The sequence below is a fragment of the Neurospora crassa genome, linkage group V (genome assembly GCF_000182925.2).
Source record: "Neurospora crassa OR74A linkage group V, whole genome shotgun sequence".
In the NCBI taxonomy this organism is placed as follows: domain Eukaryota; kingdom Fungi; phylum Ascomycota; class Sordariomycetes; order Sordariales; family Sordariaceae; genus Neurospora; species Neurospora crassa.
The window spans coordinates 4,421,252-4,445,658 of NC_026505.1; the positions used below are offsets into that span (position 1 = coordinate 4,421,252).

General features: G+C 48.0%; 4 protein-coding genes and 1 non-coding gene across 6 annotated transcripts; 3 read left to right on the plus strand and 2 right to left on the minus strand.

The window, feature by feature from the left end:
• Positions 1-501: 501 nt before the first annotated feature.
• NCU06730 (hypothetical protein) lies at positions 502-1,257 on the plus strand (the record flags this gene model as incomplete). The annotated part of the gene is made up of 2 exons (XM_955565.2): positions 502-732; positions 1,036-1,257. 2 exons carry the CDS (start codon positions 502-504, stop codon positions 1,222-1,224), a joined length of 420 nt encoding a protein of 139 aa, XP_960658.1. The 3' UTR covers positions 1,225-1,257.
• A 551-nt stretch (positions 1,258-1,808) lies between these two features.
• Positions 1,809-1,908, minus strand: NCU15624. Its single transcript, XR_897911.1, has one exon. It is a non-coding gene; the product is annotated as a 5S ribosomal RNA (ribosomal RNA).
• A 484-nt stretch (positions 1,909-2,392) lies between these two features.
• Positions 2,393-4,830, minus strand: NCU06731 (hypothetical protein; the record flags this gene model as incomplete). The annotated part of the gene is made up of 4 exons (XM_955566.1): positions 2,393-3,292; positions 3,440-4,299; positions 4,354-4,648; positions 4,723-4,830. The coding sequence occupies 4 exons, from the start codon at positions 4,828-4,830 to the stop codon at positions 2,393-2,395; spliced, it is 2,163 nt and encodes a 720-aa protein (XP_960659.1).
• A 5,278-nt stretch (positions 4,831-10,108) lies between these two features.
• On the plus strand, positions 10,109-12,818 carry NCU06732 (leukotriene A-4 hydrolase). Its single transcript, XM_955567.3, has 5 exons — positions 10,109-11,237; positions 11,310-11,445; positions 11,501-11,610; positions 11,696-12,198; positions 12,258-12,818. Exons 1-5 carry the CDS (start codon positions 10,277-10,279, stop codon positions 12,549-12,551), a joined length of 2,004 nt encoding a protein of 667 aa, XP_960660.2. The 5' UTR covers positions 10,109-10,276; the 3' UTR covers positions 12,552-12,818.
• Positions 12,819-13,214: 396 nt separating this feature from the next.
• nkin-2 lies at positions 13,215-20,063 on the plus strand. 2 transcript variants are annotated; one of them, XM_011396409.1, is made up of 2 exons: positions 13,215-14,052; positions 14,114-20,063. In XM_011396409.1, exon 2 carries the CDS (start codon positions 14,222-14,224, stop codon positions 19,742-19,744), a length of 5,523 nt encoding a protein of 1,840 aa, XP_011394711.1. In that variant the 5' UTR covers positions 13,215-14,052; positions 14,114-14,221; the 3' UTR covers positions 19,745-20,063. The 2 variants fall into 2 exon arrangements, with proteins under 2 accessions (XP_011394711.1, XP_011394712.1); XM_011396410.1 differs by having other exon boundaries at positions 14,190-20,063.
• Positions 20,064-24,407: the final 4,344 nt, after the last annotated feature.

Below are 24,407 nucleotides of genomic sequence, written 5' to 3' on the forward strand. Positions count from 1 at the left end.
GCCATGATTGTGGCCGTCATCCTCGTTATTATCGGTGCAGGTTTAGCAGGACTGGCGTCTCTACCAAAGAAAGGGAACAAGGGCACAGCCGAGGCGGGAGGTGGGGCAGGTAACTCAGGATATTCGATCACCAGTGACGAACATCTCTATGGCTTGTCACCACCGGTCTATCCTTCACATACGTGTGCAGGCTTCATTTCGAAACCGGTCATATGCACGGGTTCACCGTTGAAGACAGAAGGCTGATTTGCCACTAGCAAACATTACCGGCACTGGAGCTTGGGCATCCTCGTGCAAGAAGGCCAAGGAACAAGTTAGTCGAATGACACTTGACGAGAAGGTACCGGCTCCCATATGTTGAGATGGCAGTTTTATTGAGCTTGTTTCGGATTACATCTCTGACATATTCAACACCACACAGGTCCATCTGACGACCGGCCTCCAATCTAACACGAGTTGCTCTGGCTTCATCCGGCCTATATCCCGTATAGTTTCCCCGAAATGTGCCTGAGCGATGCCGGAAACGGCCTAAGAAATACCGATTTTGTCAGCAGCTGGTCGAGCGGTTTCTATGCTGGTGCGAGCTGGAACAAGTCGCTCGCATACCAGCGAGGGACCGGCATGGGCAGCGAGTTCAACAAGAAAGGAGTGAATGTGCTCCTTGGGCCGGTTGCTGGGCCTATGGGCTGCGTGGTACTAAGTGGCCGCAACTGGGAATGTTTGTCGTTTACTGTCAGTAACCCACAGGAAGGGCTGAGTGTTGATAATTGTGGACTAGGCTTCTCTTCCGATCCATATCTGGCAGGGGCTCTTGTGTACAAAACCGTTGAGGCGACTCAAAATGTTGGTGTCATCACCAGCGTCAAGGCAAGTTAACGTCCCCATGCTTAAAAAGCTAACAGGCCGCTAATATCAGACTAGCATTATATCGCTAACTTACAAGAATCATACCGAATGCCTGCCAACGGCATGGAGTCGGTATCATCGAACATCGACGACACAAAAATGCATGAGTCCTATCTCTGGTCTTTCTAGGATTCTCTCCGCGCCGGTACAGGTGACATCATGTGTTCATATAACCGGCTGAACAACTCATATAGCTGCGCAAACAGCAAGTCCCTCAACGGTCTGCTCAAGACGGAACTACGTGAGGTTTTGAGGGTTTTGTGGTCTCTCACTGGAGTGCCCAGCACGCCGGTGTTGCCACGGCTTTGGCGGGACTAGACATGGTCATGCCGGAAGGGGATGAGTTCTGGGGGTCTAGGCTTGTGGATGCGGTGAAGAACGGTTCTGTTCCAGAATCCAGATTAGACGACATGGCAACTAGGATCATGGCATCTTGGTATAAGATGGGCCAGGACATTTGAAAGAAAGCGAATGTGATGTGCTTGCTTTGCCTCTATATGTTTGAAATGCAATATGAATAGTACATGCCATATCTGCTGTTACCTTTATGCGTATCATCTTGTGAGACACTCCGTCATTTGACCGGGGAAACTAGGGAAATACCAGTTCAGTCATGGGGTACTCACTTCTCAGAAAGCTTGGAAATCTCGGTTCAGGTTGAAGGGATAAGGGTATGATAAGAGATAGGATCTAGGGAGGCCACACTGCTAGATAGAGGGTTGCAAAGGGCCGCCTATATATGAGGCTACCGATATGCTACTTCATACCTCTAGTATAACATCGGACTGGGGCGCGAACCACAGGATTTGTAGGTAATTGCGTGTAGACTTCGGGGAATTGTAAATCTGGATGACCGAGAGAGAGCGAGATAAAGATGGAAAACTACAAAATTACCAAAAAAAAACATACAACACCTGGGATTCGCTGGTCGTCACCGACCCAACTACTAGTCAGGCGATTGGTAGCTTATCTATGGGAGAGCGGACGGGATCCCGAGTTTTCTACCATCTGTGGTCGTATGTGTTGGATTACACTTGTTGACAACGTTATATTGCAATAAACAATCATCACTTGTCCGCTTGGTTCATCATCAATACCTCTAGTGATCATGAGTACACAGCAACATCATGAAACAGGAACATGAACAACTTAAGCTGCAGGATGATTGAATCCCCCGAGATATCATTCATCGACTATGTTAACCGGCTATTTAGGGGGTATCATTTGGGTATGTAATTCCTGGCCAGTCGCACACTGAATATCAAGTTTACCACACATTCCCCGTTCCCCACCCTCCACCATCCATAAACTCCAGCGTTTGGTTACGAACCAAGAAAGAAATGAAGTTAAAAGATGCAGACAGACATAACGCTAGAAATTATACTAAACATTAGAAAAAAGTTGGTTTGTACAAATGTTTGTATGTGAGAGTGCATCACCACAAGACGAGGAGGTACATGGCGATGAAGCTACAAGAGCCACAGTGCTACTTCGGTGGCGGCCGGAAGACAGCATTAGTGAGGAAGATCTCCTCGCTATTAACAACGCGTGCTGTGGTAGCCGACTGACATGTTGTGTTGTTGCTGTTGGCGCCGTCTTTGCAGCTCTGTATGGGCATCTCCGCAGTCTCGACGGCGAGTGAAGGCTTACCACGAAGCCCGTTGAGCATATCGATGCTCATAGTGCGGTGTATGTGTTTCCGCCGGCTGTCTGAGGGGGGCGGAGCGGGGGGGAGCGTCTCATTTGTGACTGCCGGCTCTTCCTCCTTTACTGGATATTCCTTTGCAACCGGAGAATATACCTCGACCTTGACTGTATGCCGCTTTTCCCTATCAGCATGGAAACCGTCGCCACCCATATGGGTGAGCGCATTTTCCACGTCAGCCAAGAGGGCAGAGACATCGCTGCCCGCAAAGACCATGATGGTTTCAGCACGCCGAGAGCTGGCGCCTTGCTCTTCGCTCGCAACATCTTCCTCTTCATAGAATGGCTGTTCCATAATGGTCGAAGGAACATGAGCAGCCACTCTCGGCGGCGAAGATGGTGTAAATGCGGACATGATGTGAGAGGAAAAGGACATCTTCGCTGGACTGCGAGGAGGCGTGGAGATATTACCGGCGCCATTCGTAGCAGAGCCTAAGGAGCGGATCCCCATGGCGCACTGCAGAGTCTCGCTTACGCCAGCCACAGATCCGGGGGTCATGGAGAGTGTGGTGGCCGCGGCGACATGCTCAAGAAGTTTCTGCCGAACTCGAGTTCGGCGATTCTCGGCTTGATCGAGCTTGGTTATCCAGTCGTCTATTGAAGCGTCGAGCTCTGCAAGAGCCTCTTCTTGCTTCAGCATGGACTCGTGGCTGAACTTGGCTGTGCGAGGAGATCGAAGGTACTGGCAGATCCGAGCATGTAGATTACGTCGACCAGCACGGAGGGATGTGTAGGTGCGTCTAAGATATTCAGTCCGTTCGTCTAGCTGCCGTAGCTCCTAACATGCTGTTAGTTACAAACCAAAGTAAGCGATCGAGGGTAAGCTCACCTTCGAGAGGTTATCGACGTCTTCCTTCCGCAATACCTCGAACCTAGCAGCTTGTTGAAGAGCCTGCTTCTGTAGAGCAGCAGTTTCGTTAGGCTTGAGCATTTTGACCGCATCGCTGGCCTTCCACCCCTTTGGCAATTGTTCAAATGCGCGCCGTTCTGCGCTCTTACTCCTTTTGGAGCATGACCTGTTCAAGACGGTAGCCCCGCATGTCTCACTCCTTTTCCGTGGTCGGCCCCGTTCCATAATGCTTCCCGTTTCCGACTGACTCCTCTTGTGCCCGATGTTCGAGACACTCTGAGGGCTATCAGCGATGCCTGGCCCGAGGGCCAATGGAAACCCACGTGTGCATTCAATGGAGCTTTTTGGCACATTGTTGTCAACCTTATCCCATGGCATCGGCGAAGATCTGACGTCGGTGGATGCTGATATAGGCGTTGGCAGTGTGGAAGCAGTTCCGGCACTTGTTGCTGCAGATCTCGGGGCGCTTGAAGTAGCTGAAAGAGGCGTGAATGGCGTCCGCGCTTTAGGAGAACCCTCGAATTTTGCCGCCCGAATCGTAGGGTCTACCGGCGCGGTACCTGCTCGGAGACGGCTGCTCGACATCTTCTGGTGGAGTCTTTGGGTGGCAGAGCTAAGCGTCGGAATCACAAGAGGAGTGAGATTCCTGGGCGACCAAGGCTGTCTAGCCTCGTTCTGAACTCGTTGGCTTCGATTAATACATTGGCGGGCGGCATCAGGCTGCGATCGCTCAATGGGCACTCGATCCTTGAGTAGCCCCTTACCCTGATTAGGTCTTGATGGAAGGCCTGGAGCACTGATTGAACGTTCATGGAGAGCCGGACGGCCGGGAATGGTGGCTGGAACCACTTGTCAGCATAAATGGGACAAAAGTCCATCTAGGGTGAACATACGGGAATCCATGGCTGCCTCTTGGACGGTCGTCATTGGGCCAAGTTCAGGCACGCTCACTTTCCGTCTGCTAGTAAGGTTCTGCTCCTTCACTTGTATCCTCCAACCAAATCCAGCATTCGACCTTTCACCGATGTCGCTGTTTGGTCCCATGTTCAGGACAGGTAGTTGCTCTGGGTCAACTGACTTCCCAGAGACTGTCGACTGCGTGTCCTTGGAGCACTGCTGATATCTTTTTTCTGGGTGAAACATCCTCCAAGTAAACGGTTTATCCCCTGACGGCGAAGCTCGACCTAACTGTAGTTTGGATAAATGTGTAAGTGAGCATTGGCCGGCTTTTCGCTTGATCTTGTGGGCCCGGAGTGACGTACCGATTCATTGGATGGTTGTGGAGTGACTTCCTTTGCTATGTAGTTGTTGAGGTAAAGGCTGAAATCCTCGGAGTCGGAGTCCAGCATACAGCTAACAATATGAGCCATGAGTCGGACGGGTCGTTCGAGCCGTGTTAGAGATAAATGACCAAACTCGTGAGACCAACCAGATGTACAGAAAGCTGGATGAGGCCAAGGAACAAACAACGCTCTTCTCAGCAATGACGGGCTAGGGGTACAATGGATGGTATATAAGTCATGCACGTAGACTGGGAATTAGGACAGACCTTGCCCTAAGTCGAGACCGTGGTTGGCTACCAGACAGGGTTGAAGGGGCTAGCACGGGACCCATGTATGTATATCGACTAGGAGAGGGGAGTATATCATAGAGCAGCAACCCTCGAGACTGAGAGATGCTTTAGATTTCTCATCGTAACCACCCCCCCACATGAATGTTAGGTAGGATGCCTACATAGTTCCCTCGCAAGCTACACTACAAGTCCCCGGGCTTGCAGCATGGGAGCAGATCCATCATCCAGGCACGAGCCTTCAAATTGTGGGTTCCCAGTACTGAGTAGACCAGTACTCAGTGGAGAGAAACAAGTGCTGTCGAAACGTGCGACACGAAGACGGCAGCCGAGACTCGGGCCCTCAAGGTATCATGATGAGACCGAGAGTTCCGTCGTCTAATCTCAGCGCAGGTGAAGCATGCAGGTGGATACGCGATGCTGCGGTAGTGACTTTGAGTGCAGCAGAGTATGCAGGTAAGGCCGGGGTAGAAGGACTGGAAGGAGAACAAGAGAGCAGAAGGCTATTCTGACAGGAAAAGAAACAAAAGATTCGGGGGATGACGGACTGAAGCCGCCGCTTGGACCTTCCATGAGTCCGCCATTGGCCTCTAGCCCTGTTCATCTCCAGCATGTACTCTCTGGAGACACTCCGCTCCGAATGGTATGCAAATATGACCAGGGGTTTTCTGTTAAAAAGCATGGGGTAGCCATCCGTCACCGTGGCACTGGCAAGGGGGGCGGACACTGAGAGCATCGATGCTTGATAATATTCGGCCTCGCTATGACGGCGATATCGAGCCGGTTATTGCGACCGTGAGGAGCAAAGGTATAACTCACCTCCCGCAACCCAAATTAGTTGTTGGTAGTGTATCAGCGGTTAGTATGAGGCGTTAGGGTTAGTTCTACCACAGGGGTGTAGGCAGCCGGCGAGAGCTCTCCGCATATGTGTGTGAAATTTTCGCTCGAAAAGAAGTGTTTTCAAGCTTTCGTTGCCGCGGTTCAAACGATGACTGGTGATGATGGTTGTCGCGACTTTGGCTACGCAGACTAATAATAGTAGTGTACACTACACTAGTACATAGTACCAAGCCTCAAGCTTGAGTCTGGGTGTCTCTATGTATTCAGTGTTGACGACCTTGTACACATGGCCCCACACAGCCGCAGGAACCGATTACAAAGTCGCAATAACCGGTTCGGGTGATATCACTCCCAACCGAAGGCCCCTGTCGTCCAGCCAATTGACCGCGGAGATGGCTGAATGAAGGAGGTCTGTTGACAATACGTACCTCTAGGTTGACCTCGGTTTCCACAAAGCATGGTGTTAATACTCCCAACCATAGGCCGGGCCTTTCACGGCATCGTACACTAGATGAACGAGTCCTCCATCCCGACCCCAAGACAACTGACGGGAAGGGCAAATGATGAAAGAAGCGAAAAGCGGGGAGCCGTCCCGTCTGCAATTGCAGACATTGTCGACGCCGACTTTTAGGGAGCCCGGTGCGCCGTCCCCAGTCGGGCGAGCCCTGGTTTGATGCTGACATGGTGGATATCACGGGCGCCATGACAATTTTGACAGACAGCAGCCCAGAAGTGGCTGGGACAGACCCTTGGAGCTGACCTAATGGCGAAACATCAGACGAGACCAAAGCATGAACACCTCGTGGCAAGCTCGTGGCATGAAGCTCCCGACAAAGCGCGGTTTGAGTTTATGCGAAATCAAGGCATGATCGAAGTGGCAACGAAATCGAAGCCGTTGAGGACGATATTACCATGAGACGGTCAAAGGGGAAGTTCGAGATAGCGACAATTCGCTCCAACCTCGTGACCGTCTCCAGGCTGATGGTGGGGAGGGGAAGGGGCGCAGCTACGAATTTTGAAAGAAGAAGAAGATGAAGAAAACAGAAGGAAGCGTGAGAAACAGCGGAACAGAAATTTGCCATGGTGAAACAAACAAACTGAAACCTCCTCAGCCGTTCAGCTCCAGCCCACACAAGGCCTCGCCGGAAGTGGATACGGTCGCGAGAGCTCCCTAGGTCCATCCGTCCAATATGTAAGGTACCATGGTACGTAAGAGTACATACCTGTGTAGAAGGACCAAAACCCTAACCCTAAGCACCCTATGCACCATGTCGGTTGCTCTCCGACCTAGAATAAATGTTTTGGAGTTACAGGGGCTTTCGCTCATTTGCTTCAAGCTCAACAACATGCGGAATCTATAAACGACAGCCACCATGATCCATCCCTCAACAGTCCAGCACTAGTTTTGCAGGTCATCCTCATTTGCCTCCATGCTCCATTGTTTACACTAGATCAAGATGCTGTCAGCCAAATTGCTAGCGTGCACGGGCACCGACGCTTTGGCCCTCCGAGCCTTAAGTATGAAGATCATTTAGTGCAAATACAGTATGCATCTCATCACCAAGGGCCATGTGACAAAGGAAGGTAAGGTCGAGATGTAGCCCCTCTGGGTACTTCACGTCGACCTCCTTCCAGATCTTGCACTTTGGGTTTCAATCAATATACCCCAGATCCAACCTGAGACGCCGGCGTGAACCAGCATCATGTCGAATGAATCTAGGGGGGTCCAAATCTGCCACTACCCCGACGTCTCTGTCAAAGCACATAGTACATATCTGACACATCACTGCGCAGTCTCTTTCAGTTTTCTCTCTTTCGGAGGAGACTCTTTTGACAAGGGAACACTTGCTCCAAAACCTCAACGGCTCCGCCCCACCCCTCCCGCCAACAACCGAGGCCAACAACGGGCTGCCCAGCCGGACACGTGCACAAAAGTGGTTAGTCCCTTTTCAAGGGTTTGTAAATCTTCCAGGGGTCTGGTCTTAAGCGAGTTGCCGAATCTTCTTTGCTCTATGCTAGTGATAGAGCACCGGAATCTAGGCCAGGCACCGTCACATAGGACTGATTTACCACCAGCGCCGCCTTCCGAGCATCCTCTCCCATTGTTTATAGTGTGTTTCCTACACTAGTGTACGCGAAGATCGGCTCGCGAGTGAAGGTCTGCCGAGGTCATCACTAGCATCGCTCTCAATGCAGAACCGTGCGCAATAACCAACAACTGTTACGGCAGGGCTATCGTTGACAGTGAATTATACTGCAGCCCCTCGACTGCTACACTACATACGTACCTATTCCACGAGCAAAACTCGGCTCGGATATCACCCCGTTCATGACCTCTCCAAGACCCTAAAGGTTCCACGTTGCATCAATTGTCAAAGCCAAAGACCTTCTGCTCGGCGCCTTTAGTCATATGAGTCCGGACAGGCGGCTTTCCGGTCTCGCCTTTGATGCATCCCCTGCTGCCCCTTTCGCCGTTGAGTAGGTACTAACTGCAGCGATCCTTTTTTTTTTTTTTTTACCTTACCACTGCCGACGGCTTCCTGTTACTCCGAGATTGTATATTCGGTGGCTTCCGGGATCAGTTGGTCTGGCGTATTTGCAAGATTGATATAGATGAATTCGCATGATCAATCAATGTATACTATCGGTGAGTTGAATTAAGCAATCTGGTATGAACAATATGCACTCTGGTCTGTGGAGGACAGAAAGGTTCAACAGACGATGTCATCGTCCACATGACATTCATCTACATCCAACACATTGCCAGGAATGGGCGGGCTTAGACTGTTGTTTCATCGAAATGCAAGTCTGGTTCGCTGAATCCAAATACAGCATCGTCCAGCGTAGCTTTCAATGTGACGAGTACCGAATACTCTCAATCTAGAAATAAGGTGTCGATCTGTTTGCGGCTTAAAACCAAGTTTACCTGCGGTTTTAGCGAAAAGGTATCAACTGCCGGTTAGACGGGAGGATGAACGTGACCACACCTTTGCGGAGACCGAAGCGCTATGATGCGGACACTTTCCGCGGTTGGGGACACTTCAAGATTAAGGTAATGAGCCGGGCAGGCTATGCTGCTCTCCGTATCAACAAGAGATAGTTATGTTGGCTTCACAGGTTCTTGATAGCCCCAAGACTCGACAACTAGCAGCCAGCAACACCGGCATCGGCATGCGAGTTCATCACCCAGATTTGCCTATATCACATCTTAGGTATGGCCGCATCTGACCACGCCACAATGATACCGGAAACTACCCTTTGCTCGCCTATGCTATGAGGACGCAGCAACAGTGGGGGGGACGTGATAATATAGGGGATACCGGTATATATCAATTGTGTTATCACCTGCAGGTCCCGAATTCAAAACTTCCTCCTTCCTGGTTGATACCACCTCCTATCTGTACTTCCCACGAGCTGTTTCGTTTCGTAGCCTGGATCACCATGTCTAAGCCTGACGCCCTGCAGCAATATTTGCGCAGCGAGTAACAAAACGACATTGCCTGGAAACATACTATCGCGATCCTGGTTGGTATGTTGGCAACTCATCTTGGGCAGGTAAGTCCAATTGGCCTTACCGGAGCTTTATGAAAAAAAAACTGGTCCGGGTTCCTTTCAGCGGAATGGAAACATCTTGGACTGCAGAAACAAACATCACTGGGACGTTTAACCACCCTGCCGGATCATACAAACGGCCTGATGATGCGGCGTGTGAAACATGGGATCCTGCGATGCTTACCTGACGTACTTGGACCTTCCACTCTCGCCGTGAGGGAACATTTGTCAAGTTTGAGTTAAAACCGATGGGCTGGATCCAGACTGCCATCGAGTCCACTGTTCGGTTCGTTGGAGGACGAACACAAAAAGGAGTCGGCCCTGCTGTGACTGCTCTTCTATTCTGAACCACAAAATCCTTCCATACGTCTACACATGAGAGCACCATGGGTATACTTGATGATTGACAGTGAAGGCGCAAAGGTGAGTTGCCCTGACGGTGGTTGATTGGTGCTAAAGTCCATCAGACGGGCGGTCGGGTGTAAGTCGAGCTTCTCCCAGTTGAGTGGAGTGAGAGACGTCGGTTGTTCGCTCTACTGCGTAGATGGTGCAAGCAGGGAGCAGAGGTGGTCAAAGCTCGAGCTATAGCACTATGGCGATAGGAAACGCGTTCGTCTCCGCACTGACATCCCATAGAAGTAGCTGCCCTATTATCCTATCGGCTGATGCCATTCCACACCTTACGACCAAGAAGGAAGGCGTGAAGGAAGGTGAGGGTAAGAGCGGCGGTTCTGTGTGATAAAATATGTGCGAATTGAGAGCTGAGATTACCAGGTAGTACCACGGCTGGTGCACAATACGTAACGGGAATAATTGCAACAAAAAAATTGGTCAGAGTCCCCGAGGCAGTCTTGATGTGGGGTAGAGGTTTTCTTCAAAGGGCCAGGTTTGCTCAACTGTCACCATCCTCATCGTCATCACGATCACTGCTATCAGCAGCATCAGCAGCGCCCCCCAACCTCCTTTACTCTCACTATCAGCGTGGCCGTTGGTTTGGATGTAGCACCGCAAACATGGCTCCCGTTCGCGACCCCAACACCCTGTCCAACTATGATGCTTGGAGGACTCGTCACACCACGGCCAACCTCAAGATCGACTTCACAGCCAAGTGTTTACGCGGCTCCGTTATCCTTGAGCTCGAGTCTCAGACGGACAAGGCCAGTAAGGAGATCGTTCTTGACTCCAGCTATGTCACCGTGAACTCCATCAAGCTCAACTCGGCCCCCTCGTTATGGGAGACCAAGGCCCGCACCGAACCCAACGGTTCCCCCGTCCACATCGCCGTCCCCGAGGGTGCCGCCAAGGGCGAGGTCGTCAAGGTTGAGATTGAGCTTGCCACCACGGACAAGTGCACTGCCCTGCAGTGGCTCACCCCGGCTCAGACTAGCGACAAGGCGGCCCCCTTCATGTTCAGCCAGTGCCAGGCCATCCACGCCCGCTCGCTCTTCCCCTGCCAGGACACTCCAGACGTCAAAAGCACCTACGACTTCAACATCACCAGCCCCTACGTTGTTGTAGCCAGTGGCGTGCCCGTGCCTGACGAGACCAAGGATTTGGGCGAGGAGAAGCTGTACAAGTTCCAGCAAAAGGTGCCCATCCCGTCCTACCTGTTCGCCCTCTCGTCTGGAGAGATTGCCAGCGCCCCTGTCGGCAAGCGCTCTTGTGTTTGCACCGGCCCCAACGAGCTGAAGGCGTCTCAATGGGAGCTGGAGGGTGATATGGACAAGTTCCTGGAGGCTGCAGAGAAGATTGTGTTTCCCTACAGGTGGGGCGAGTACAATGTTCTCGTCCTGCCCCCTAGCTTCCCTTATGGAGGTGAGTGCAAAAAAGCGAGATAACGAGAATGAAGATATGCTGTGAACGCTGACAATGTGCCTCCTCCCATAGGCATGGAGAACCCCATCTTCACCTTTGCTACCCCTACCATCATCAGTGGCGACAAGCAAAACATTGACGTTATTGCCCACGAGCTCGCGCACAGCTGGAGTGGAAACCTGGTCACCAGTTGCAGCTGGGAGCACTTGTAAGTTGCAGGTCATTGGTCAATTAATCACCGGTAATTGCTAACATCTGGCTAGCTGGTTGAATGAAGGATGGACCATGTATCTCGAGCGCCGGATTCTTGCCTCCATTCACGGCGGCGATGCCCACTTTGACTTTTCGGCCATCAGGGGCTGGAAGGCGCTTGGTAAGAATTAATGACACAGACCAGAACCCCGCCTCTCCTCTCTCCCTCCTTGAGTAGGAGGTCCCCACTAACAATTGTCTTACAGAGGAGGCCATCAAGGAGTACGGAGAGGATCACGAGTTCACAAAGCTCTGCATTAGCCACAAGGGTATCGACCCCGATGATGCCTTCAGCACGGTTCCCTACGAGAAGGGTTTCCACTTCGTCTGGAGTCTCGACCGTCTCGTTGGAAGAGAGAACTTTGACAAGTTCATCCCATACTATTTTGGCAAGTGGTCCAACAAGTCGCTTGACTCGTACGAGTTCAAGGACACCTTCCTCGAGTTCTTCAGCGCCCCCGAGTACTCTGATCTCAAGGACAAGATTGCTTCGATTGATTGGGAGGGTCGCTTCCACAGCACCGGCCTTCCCCCCAAGCCTGAGTTCGACACCTCCCTTGCGGACGTGTGCTACGAGCTGGCGGAAAAGTGGAAGAGCAAAGACTTCACCCCTAGCCCGTCTGACGTTGCGTCGTGGACTGGTAACCAGGTGTTGGTCTTCCTTAACGCCGTGCAGGACTTTGAGGAGCCGTTGACGGTTGAGCAATCGGTAAGTTTCAGGTGTCTACCTCTCTACTTCCAGTCAGCAGTACGCTGATACAACCACAGCAAGCGCTTGGCAAGGCCTACGGCCTCTCTGAATCCAAGAACGCCGAGCTTAAGGCCGCCTACTACCACATTGCGATGCGCTCCAAGGACGCCAGCGCCTACCAGGGCGTTGCTGACCTTTTGGGAGAGGTTGGTCGGATGAAGTTCGTCCGCCCTCTCTTCCGTGGTCTCAACAAGGTCGATCGGGAGCTTGCGCTCAAGACCTTTGAGAAGAACCGCGAGTTCTACCACCCTATTTGCAGGCAGATGGTTGAGAAGGATTTGGGCGTTTCTGAGGCCGCCAACTCGTCTTAGACGGTTATCCATGGGAGGAAGTTAGTGACCACTGGGTAGCTCAGGGTATGCCAACCTGAGCTGTTAGTGTTTAGGATAAATCCGAAATGGTTGATGATATGATTGATGTGACATAAGAAGCTGTTTGTCGCATACCTACTACCCAACTGGAGACTTTTGTGTGGGTCAAGTATATACCTCTAATCACATTAATTGAGGAACTGGGAGTGGGGATGGGCAAGTACAAGATCGCCAACATCTGTTTCCGTCTGAAACAACCTGATTGCATGACCTTGTTGGACATTAGGACGGAAGCTGGTGTTTAGTCGAGCTGTGATGTTGTCAGACATCCCATGACGAGAAGTGCCGACCAATGGGTGACGGAGCGATCCGCAGCCAGAATCTAGCACAGGGCATGCACGAGCACAGCGGGCATCTCCTGGTTCGTCACAGGGCAGTGGTGACTCTCCACTGCTGCGCGCCTCCACAGGGGCAGCGGGCTTTCCTTCCAGTCCCCGCCGTCACGTTCATAGATTGTACCCGACCTAGGTAGGTAACGGCATGCTGCGGGGCTGTAGGCGCTAAGGACCCGGGCCTCAACGGGCGGGATCGACTCGGGGCGGGCAACACCTCAGCTGGAAGGGAACCTAACCCGGCAAGCTGAGCCAAGGTAAAGCCGGGAACCAACAACTACACTACACACAAGCCAACCTGTCAGAGCCCACCAAGCACGGGCAGGCATCGTTCGCTCAGTCCCTTTCCTTCGGCCAGACAACCCACGTCCTGTTGATCGATCCTTTTGACTTTTTGCTACAACGAAGTCGACGGTTTCCCGAACATTGCCTGTTGCGTGACACAAGACGCCGGCTTTGCAGCTTCCGGGCTGCGGTCGTTGAACGACTGAGCGACCTGAACTCGCAGACCTAGCTAGCTAGCATCTCCCTTTTGCGACAGTGTCGGCGGCTGCTACAACAACCTAACGGCGATCATCTCAGACTCTTCACGCGCTCTTCACCCTCCCACGGCCCCATACATATCTCCAGTCGTTCTCCCCCGTGCGCCGTCACCCGCCCACCTGCAGCGATTACCGTCGGCCAGGCGACAGCAGGCGACCGTGGGTGGGGTAAAGCAACATAATACGCCAGCGAGCCACCAGCATTTCGACTATCTCTCCTAGAAACCGAGCTGGCCGCAACCCTTCCGCAGAATACCCACGGCGCATGGTAGAATGAGTGACGTTGTCGTGCGGCTGGATCTGGAAAACAAATGTTGGGACGTTCGGAGGCTGTGATCGCGTCCGGATAAGTTCGACTGTTTAGACACGCCCAATCTAGAGGAGTCGCGGACGGTTTCGACAGCTCCTTGGTCACTCGTGTGGTCAGCCGATACATATATACAGCACTGCGACACGGCGCGATACCGTTAGAGCTATCTCGCGCCACCATGGCTCCAGGCATGGCCCCCATGGGGGGTGGAGGAAACATCAAGGTCGTGGTCAGATGCCGTCCCTTCAACGCAAGAGGTGAGTGAGTTTATATACCCGACAGCTCTGTTGCCGGCGCTGAAGAGCCAAACCCTCAAAGAGAAGGGAAACCCGTGGAACGCGCTCGTCCCTACGTCATGCGGACAGACACTGATGATGCGACTACCCGATTCCAGAACACGACCGCGGCGCACAATGTATCGTCGAAATGAGAGACAACCAGACGGTTCTCACCACTCCGCCTGATGCTGTAGTCAAGGGTGGTAAAGACCAAGGCCAAAAAATCTTTGCTTTTGACAGGTCATACTGGTCCTTTGACAAGAACGCACCCAACTACGCCGGACAAGATCAGCTGCACGAGGACCTGGGCAAACCGCTGCTCGACAATGCCTTCCAGGGCTACAACAACTGTATCTTTGCCTACGGTCAAACCGGTTCCGGCAAGTCCTACTCGATGATGGGATATGGCAAGGATGCCGGTATCATCCCCATGATTTGCCAGGATATGTTCAAGCGGATAAACGACATGCAACAAGACAAAAATTTGCGCTGTACGGTGGAAGTCTCCTACCTCGAAATTTACAACGAACGTGTACGCGATCTGCTCAACCCGGCGAACAAGGGCAATCTCAAGGTCCGAGAACATCCGTCAACGGGTCCTTACGTTGAAGACTTGGCGAAGCTTGTCGTGGGAAGTTTCCAAGAGATCGAACACTTGATGGACGAGGGAAACAAGGCTAGGACGGTTGCGGCCACCAACATGAACGAAACCTCCAGTAGAAGTCACGCTGTATTTACCCTCATGTTGACCCAAAAACGGTTTGATCCCGAAACGAAAATGGAAATGGAAAAGGCAGCCAAGATCAGCCTGGTGGATTTGGCAGGTTCGGAAAGAGCAACGTCTACTGGAGCCACCGGCGCCCGTCTCAAAGAAGGTGCCGAAATCAACCGGTCCTTGTCGACGCTTGGGCGCGTCATCGCAGCCCTAGCAGACCTGTCCACCGGGAAAAAGAAGAAAGGATCCGCGGCCGGCCAGGTACCATATCGTGACAGTGTCCTCACCTGGTTGTTGAAGGATTCGTTAGGCGGTAACAGTATGACGGCGATGATAGCGGCCATCAGTCCAGCCGATATCAACTACGACGAGACGCTTAGTACACTCCGTTATGCTGATTCGGCCAAGAGAATCAAGAACCACGCTGTTGTCAATGAGGACGCCAATGCCCGCATGATTCGCGAACTGAAGGAAGAATTGGCCCAACTTAGAAGCAAATTGGGCAATGGTGGAGTTGTCGGTGACACTCATGTTCCGGGAGAGGAGGTTTACGCAGAAGGAACGCCATTGGAGAAGCAGATTGTCAGCATCACAACGCCGGACGGCACCGTCAAGAAGGTGTCCAAGGCCGAAATTGCAGAGCAGTTGAATCAGTCCGAAAAGCTTCTGCAGGATCTGAACCAGACCTGGGAGCAGAAGCTGCAAAAAACCGAAGAAATCCACAAGGAACGTGAAGCTGCGCTGGAAGAACTGGGCATCAGCATCGAAAAGGGCTTTATCGGCATGTCGACCCCCAAGAAGATGCCCCATTTGGTCAATCTTTCGGACGATCCGCTATTAGCAGAGTGCTTGGTGTATAACCTGAAACCAGGCTCAACCAGTGTTGGCAACGTCGAGTCAAACGCGGAGCACCAAGCGAATATTCGCCTCAATGGGTCGCGGATCCTCCACGAACACTGTGTCTTTGAGAATGCAGCTGATGGAACAGTGACTGTTATCCCAAAGGAGGGCGCGGCTGTCATGGTGAACGGCAAACGAGTGACGGAGCCCACACGGTTACACTCTGGATACCGCATCATACTGGGCGACTTCCATATTTTCAGATTCAACCATCCTCTTGAAGCGAAAGCCGAACGAGCAGAGCGCGCCGAGCAACAAAGCCTACTGAGGCAATCCCTCACCGCAAATCAATTGCAGGCCTTGGAGAAATCACCAAACCTAAGTCCCAGCCACAACCATCAGCAAAGCCTTAGCACGGCAGTGTCTGAAGGCGACAGCAGCCGTCCAGATTCACCCGCGCCGTTTTCAAGAAACACAAAAGAGTCAGATTGGTCCTTTGCGCGAAGGGAAGCGGCAGGGGCCATCCTTGGAACAGATCAAAACTTTGCCAAACTCACAGATGAAGAACTCAATGCGCTTTTCGAGGATGTCCAGCGAGCACGAGCTGAGAGAGTGAATGTTCGTGAAGGGGATGAAGATATAGAGTCCATGGCGTCGTATCCGACAAGAGAAAAGTACTTGTCCACCGGCACTCTCGACAACTTCTCTCTGGACACCGCTCTAACCATGCCATCGACGCCCAAACAAGCAGAGACGGAGGAGAAGCTGGGTCAAATTCGAGACGTGATGCAGGGCCAACTCGACAAGCAGAAGGAGGAGTACAAGGACCAGCTGAAGACGGCCGAGGCGGCGAACGTGGAGGTGGAGGAGATCAAGAAGGAGAAGGCCAGGATGGAGGAAACACTGATGCAGCTCAAGGTCGACATGCAGAAACAGCTGGAGATGCAGAGACGTCAGTTCGAGGACAAGATCGAGAAGTTGGATCCGCTCAAGCGGCCGAAAGCCAACCCGAAGCTCTCTGCAGACGAGATTGAGCGTGCGAAGGCGGTGGTTAAGAAATGGAGGAGTCGACGTTACGTCCTCATGGCCGAGGCGGTACTGCAACATGCTGCCACTCTCAAGGAGGCACAAGTCATGAGTCATGAGCTTAATGAGAGCGTCGTCTTCCAATTTACGATTGTAGACGTCGGCCACCTTCTTTGCTCATCGTACGACATGGTGCTTAATGGGCTGACTGGTGAAGGAGACGATATTGCTCTCGAAACAGCACTGAAGCCGTGCGTCGGCATTCGCGTCATTGACTACAAGCACAGCGTTGTCCACCTTTGGAGCATAGAGAAGCTCCACGATCGGGTGAGGCAGATGCGGCAGATGTTCCAGTATTTGGATCAACCCGAATACGCGCAACACTTGAGCCTCGATAACCCCTTCGTGGAGACGTGTATGCCGCAATACACACTGGTAGGCGAAGTCGATGTGCCGTTGAAGACCGTCTTTGAGAGCCGGGTACAGGACTTTACCCTTGACGTGACATCCCCACACACATCTCACGCCATTGGCATGATCAAGCTCGCATTAGAACCTTCCAGTGCGAGAGCACCGACCAATACGCTCAAGTTCAACGTGGTGATGCACGAGATGATTGGATTCGCTGAACGCGAAGGCACCGAGGTGCACGCCCAGCTCTTCATCCCTGGCATTTCTGAGGAGGACGGGATTACCACCACCCAGATGATCAGGGATTTTGACGAGGGACCCATTCGGTTCGAGAGCGTTCATAGCATGAGCATTCCGCTGTTTGCGTCTCAAGACACGTCGTTGAGAGTGGCTATCTTCGCCAAGGTTTCAGCTATGCATCTTGACAAGCTGCTCAGCTGGGATGACATGCGCGATGCGGTACCGACGTCCCATAGCAAGCCCAAGGGTGCAAGAATCAACGAATCCCACTTCTACACTGAGGGAAAGCACGACTTGCTTGCACGGGTACAGATACTGGAACTGAACGAGGAGGGCGATTATGTGCCCGTCGAAGTTACGCAAACAAGTGAACTTGACAACGGCACGTTTCAACTTCATCAAGGGCTGCAAAGACGAGTCGCCATCACCGTCACTCATAGCTCGGGCGATGCGCTCCCATGGAACGATGCGACATCTTTGCGCGTCGGCAAGATTGCGCTCCTGGATAGCGCAGGCAAGACACCCGATATGGGCTCAGCCAGCCCTCCTCTGCCCCTTCGCCTCGTTACTGAGCCTACTTTCCGGGTAAACGCTAATGGAACCCGGAGTGTCACCCTGATCGGACAGTGGGATTCTAGTCTTCATAACTCGTTGTTGCTCGACCGTATCACGTCAGAAAAATACCGCGTGCAAATGACAGTGTCCTGGGAGATCAACTCGGAAAAGCTCGCTGAGCCGATCAAGTTCTCTCTTCCGGTTGCCGTCCAGGTCGTTTCTCGCAACTTTGTTCGCCAGACGTCCATGTTCTCCTCGCTATGGCAGAATATCCGCATTGTCCATTCTTCCACGGGCATTTTCACGGTCCAGATGCGTCCGGCGCCCATCAAACGCGTCGGTGACCTATGGCGAATGAGTAGCCAGCATGACTATGTCAAAGGTGAAGAGAACCTTGGGACTTGGACACCGAGGGGTGTGTCACTTGTGGCAGACTACATCAGCGCGCGGAAGAAGAAGAGGATGATGACGGAGCTTACGGCGGTGCAAGGGCGCCTGAAAAAGCTTGGGTTTGGTGATGCAAATGACCTGTCAAATGGAGTAGATGACACAGGGGACGACTCTGATCTGCCACCACCTAAAACCAATAGCGAGACTGACTCTATTGCTGAGCTACTGCAAGACGACCCGCCAGAGGTGCCTGAGTTGCCGACGCCCCAAGAAGGACCGTCTCCAGAGGATGAAGTTGCACCAAGGGCTGAAACCGAGCAAGAGGAGCAAACCAATAGTGCAGAACTCAATCAACCCACCGACTCAACCAAATCTCCTCCGGAATATACGGACGCTCAAACGTACCTGCTGAACCGCTGCCTTAAGCTCTGGCAACGCTACCCAGACCCAACAGCCAAGATCCTCAGCCCTGCCAACACTGACCCGCCCACTGATGGCTACGCCGACTCCATTTCTGATCAGAAATCGACGCTGGAGTTTGTGGCCTCGGTCATCCGCGTGCCCAAGAACCCCACCGTCCTCAAGGGCGGCTACCTCCTTGTTCCCAACAGTGATGCGACCAAGTGGAATAAACGGTTCGTTGAACTGAGGAGGCCATATCTCCATATTCACAGCGTGGCAGACGGAGAGGAGGTCGGGATCGTCAGTTTGAGGAACTCGCGCGTCGATAGCCAGCCCGGGATATTAGGTTTGCTAAACGATGACTACGACACGGGGGGCAGCGGAGGCTTTGGGGGATCCGATGATGGTTACGGACTACTAGACAACCTGAACGGAAACATGGACAACAATAACAGAGCCGCTAACGGTCGCCCAAGCGGGCTTTTAGACACCATCATGAGCGGTGGTTCGGGCGGTTCGGGAGGCAGGGTATCCAACAGTAACATTAGCACACCTCAACAACGTCGCTCCCCCTCCGCCCTCCTCATTTCCTCCTTGTGGCCCACCTTCAGCCCACTTCCTTCGCCCAACCCAATGACGGCGGCAGGGGCCAGGAGCAGCCACAGCAGGCTAGCAAGCGGCGGCAATAGAACATCAGCCGTTTCCCTCCGCAGCAACACAAGTTCCCCGGCGTCATCCACAGGCACGCTTGCCGCCACCACCACCACCAACAACAACAATGGACCCTTGTCATCGTCCGGACCATCTCTTCAGCAAGGTGGTGGTCTGTCCCGCCTGAGCGAGCGGCTGCAGGCTGGCGTGTTTGCCATCTATGGGACGGACAACACGTGGCTGTTTGCGGCGAGGAGTGAGAAGGACAAGATGGATTGGATCTGGAAGATTGATCAGAGTTATATGATGACGAGTCCTAGCGCGAGCGTGGCGGGGAGTAGGGGGGGAAGCAGAGCGGGGAGTGCAAGGGGCAGTAGGGCGGTCAGCCCGAGTCCTGGGGCGAGGAGAACGAGCGCGAGGGTCAGTCAGTTGAGGTTTTGATTATCATGATTGTTGATGGGGGAAAGATGGAAGGGATGGGATATGATGATGGGATGGGATATGGGTAGCGGAAGTTTGGTTGTTGCTGCTGCTTACTTGCTTGGCATGTTTCGTGCATTCAGGGATACCCAATGGGAAATATAGACATCACTATCTTGAAAACAAGGTTCTGTCTTTTTTAAATCTTGTTTCTTTTAAGTCTTTTGCCTACAAGAGGTGCTGAACATTCGGAGCATTGAACGTGACGGATGATCTCGACTCACTGACATGACAGTCGTCATGTATTTAAATAGCAATGGGCTGTCCGCGATTGTTTACGTTTTGCTGAATCGGGCAGAAACATTTGACAAGGCCACCCCAAGACATCCAAGACAGTCGCAAAAGGTTGCTCGGTGAGGAGCAGGCAACTGATGGCCCGGGGTTGGAGCCACACAGCCACGCATGAGCAGCCTCACAATGGCTTCCCCAAGGCTCTCCAGTCACAAATGCTGCTAGGTACATAGGTATGTATTCATCCGAGCCGGGTTGGTAGCTTCATCATGGAAGCTTGGATAGCTGAAATGGACGGGGAGATCAGTGGGGCACCTGGGCATGGTGATTAGGGGCATTAAACTGGTCCGTACATACTCTACTTTCCTTAAGCCGAAAGTACCGACTGTATCTTTGTGATTGTTATGTGTACAAACGTAAATTATAAATATGTATCTGTTATATTTATATATAATAGTTATGTAATATAATACTAGTTGTGTATGATATGTATAATATATAATAATTTAAATTTATATTACTAACTACAGTACTACTAAATTAAAACTAGGAAATTTAGCGCGTCCAAAAGTATAATTTATCACAATCTTATTCCTTCTTTTATAATATAAATTTCTATTAAAATTATTTTATAACTAAATTTAATATTAATATTCTAATAATTATTATGTAATTATTATATAAATATTATATATCCTATATATAGGTCCTACTCCTTAGTAAGTAATAGGTTAATATTATTAGAAGGAATAAGGCGTTTAATATTAAATTTAGTAGTCTATAGGGTATAAATATTTGGGTTAATTTAAATATAAATATTATTAATATATATTCTATATATTATCTACTATTAATAGAAAAGAAATATTTATTCGGTTTCTTAGGCGCTATAGAGTAATAATAATCTCCGGACTTATATTTATAGAAGTATTAATTAGAATTCTAGGTAGGAGGGTTATATTACGTATAGTATTAGTAATATAGCGTATTAAGGTTAGAGTAATAAATCCCGGGGTATTAAAGGGCTTAGGGGTAGTAGCGGGCGGTTTAAGAGTAGTAATAGGCGGTTTAAGGGCGGCGGCGGACGGTTTAAGGACGGTAGTAATAGATAATTTAAGTACGGTAGTAGGCGGTTTAAGGGCGGCGGCGGACGGTTTAAGGGTAGCGGTAGTGGATAATTTAAAAGTAGTAGTAGCGGATAGTTTAAGGGCGGTGGCGGTAGACGGCTTAGGGGTAGTAGTAGTAAATGGTTTAAGGGCGGCGGCAGTATTCTCCTTATTTTCCTCCTCCTCCTTATCCTCCTCTTTATCTTCCTCTTCCTCCTTATCCTCCTCCTCCTCCTCCTTATCTTCCTCCTCCTCATCCTCCTCCTCCTTATCCTCCTCCTCTTTATCCTCCTCCTCCTTATTTTCCTCCTCCTTATCCTCCTCCTCCTTATCCTCCTCTTCCTTATCCTCTTCCTTTTTATTATCCTCCTCCTTATTATCTTCCTTGCTATTATTCTTATCCTCAATAATATCTATAACCTAAGAGCGATTCTATAATAAATTAGCATATATATTCATTATATATATAAACTAGGGTAATTTATAAAGGAGGACTCCTCGGAATCCTTATCCTCGTTATTATCCTCTTTATTATTATTCTTATTACTTTTACTATTATTCTCCTCGCTATCGTTCTTATTCTTATTATTATTAATAATTTAAGGGTAGTTCTATAATAAGTTAATATATATACTTATTATATATATAAATTAGGGTAATTTATAACTATTTTAGGACGGTACTATCCAATAATAGGTAGTTGAACGAGAAAATTAATATATACCTTTTATATATCTTTAAATTAGTAATACTTTACCCTTTAGTTATTAGGCTATTTATAATTAATATAGATTATAGGCAACGGGTTACTACGTTGAATAGGAGGAGGCTTACATTAAATTAATCCCTTTCCTTCGTATATTTATAGGTAGAAGTATAAATTATTAATAATAATATATAAATATAAAGGGGCTATAGTAGGGATAGGTAGTTATAGCGAAGAATTTACTTTGTAAATAAAAAATTAATTATAGATACCTTTAAATTATTTATCGAATTTAATAAACTCTTTTAATTTTAAAGTAATCTTATTTAGAATTTAAGTATTAGTAGGAGGGTAGTGAAAATTATTATAATATTACTACTAGGTTAGAACGTATTGAATTAACGTACTAAAGAATTATAATTAATAAAAATAATATATGAAAAATATATATTAAAATATATAAAGGAAAGTATATATTTATAATTAGCAAACGTCTCTATATTAGTAACGTAGGCTCTAGTAACTTTAATTATAATTGCGGGATATATATTACGAAAGTACCAGCATATTTTTAGAAATATTAGTAGAAAAAATAATTAAATATATATTATTACCAACTAGTATAAAGTATATTATAGGTTGGAAGGTTACGTTATTCGTAGTAGTAAATTTATATTACCGATTAGAGCCGACAATAATAGAATAAATAATACTATTAATTTTAGAAATAATATAGCATATTAAATTTAGGGTATTAAAGGTATTCTCCTTCTTTAAATTACCCTTATAGTTTAATACGTATTAATATATATTTAATATAAGTAAAAGTATAAAGGAATAAACTTTACTTTTAACCCTCGCGGGCGGAATATAGTTTAAATTAAAGTTCTCTACCGGATTATAAAAGTATCTATACGTAGGGTGTAGGTTATTAATATAAAATGCGTCCGTATATACTATTATAATATCCTATTAATATATATTTTATTTATAAAGGTAAAATACAATTACTTATAGACGTCCTTTAGCGATAAACCCTATAGCTAATTTATTATTTTATTTATAGTTGGTTACGTTTGTAAAGTAATTCGCGTATTTCGTTTTATATATAAATTGAGGTTAGGTTATAAGTAAAGTAAAAAAATACGGGCGTATAGAGTATTTATAAGAGGAAGAATATTAATATAGATAGTATAATTATTTTAATACTAACCGTCGATTACTTACCTTTTGCTTTATAGTATAAGGTTATAATATTTAAGTATAATAGAAATCTATATATATAAAATAAGAAAAATTAATAAGGAAAAAATTAATTTAAATATAAAAGAAGATAGGTAGAAAAAGGAGGGGTAGTTTACAAATAGAGTCTAATAAATAAATTAACAATTTACCTTACCTTTGTCTTAAATAGGAGTAGTAAGTTTGTAATTATATTATATCCTAATTTTATATATTTTATAATATAGAAATTTATAGAATTAAGTAGAATAATTATTTATTTTTATTTTCGAATTATAAATTATAATACTTTTATTATATACTTCACTTTTATATTATAAATAGGATTTATAGTATTTATACTACGAATAATCCCTAATCCTATATTTTCTAATAAGATAAAATTAAATTTAAATAAAAATTACTAATTTATATATAATTATATTGTTTTATAAATCTTCGTATATGTAGTATATATACAAATACACTATTTACTTACAATTAAATTTTCCGCTAAGAATTCGGATATATATTTAACTATTATATATTTATTACCCTTTACTATTACGCAAAGATATACTTTATAAATAATAATAATAGAGAATAATAAAGTTAGTAATTAATTAATAAATAGAGTAATAGTATATAATAATTAACAATAGTTTTATTAAAGTAAATTGAAGATAAGAGCTATTGCGAGTAGTAATTGTAGTAATATAAATATATATATATATAGGTATATATATAATTTAAAAAAGTAAATTATATATTTCGTATTTACTAAAGGTAAAGGTAGGTTTATTATATTAAAATTTACTATTAATATATCTACTATACTTAAATTTATTCTAAACTTTATCCTAGAATTATTTTTTATATAACCTAATTTAATAGTATATATAACTATACGTTACTAAAGCCTTTATTTACGTTCTATAGTATACATTCGGATATATAATTAATATATATAAACTTACTCCTTATTAGAATCCAATTCAGTAGCATCCCTAAGCTTATTAATAATAATAGCAACCTTAATCACTATATTATTAAATTGAGAAATACGCTCCTTAAGCCTCTTATTCTTAGCTTCGAAGCAGTAGAAAACGGGGGCGGAAGCGGGCGCTATACCAGTTTCGAGAAAGGCGGTAATATTAGTCCTATATATAATTTATATATAATTAGGATTTTATTTATTATTACTACCAATAAAAATAAGAGAACTTATATTAAAGGAATAATATAGCCTTCTTCTACTAGGATAAGCAAACCTTTAGCGACTACTTTCGCAGTACATTATTTTTTATAGCGTTTAATATAATTCGTATATAGTAATAAATCTTAAACGTTATACACTTTA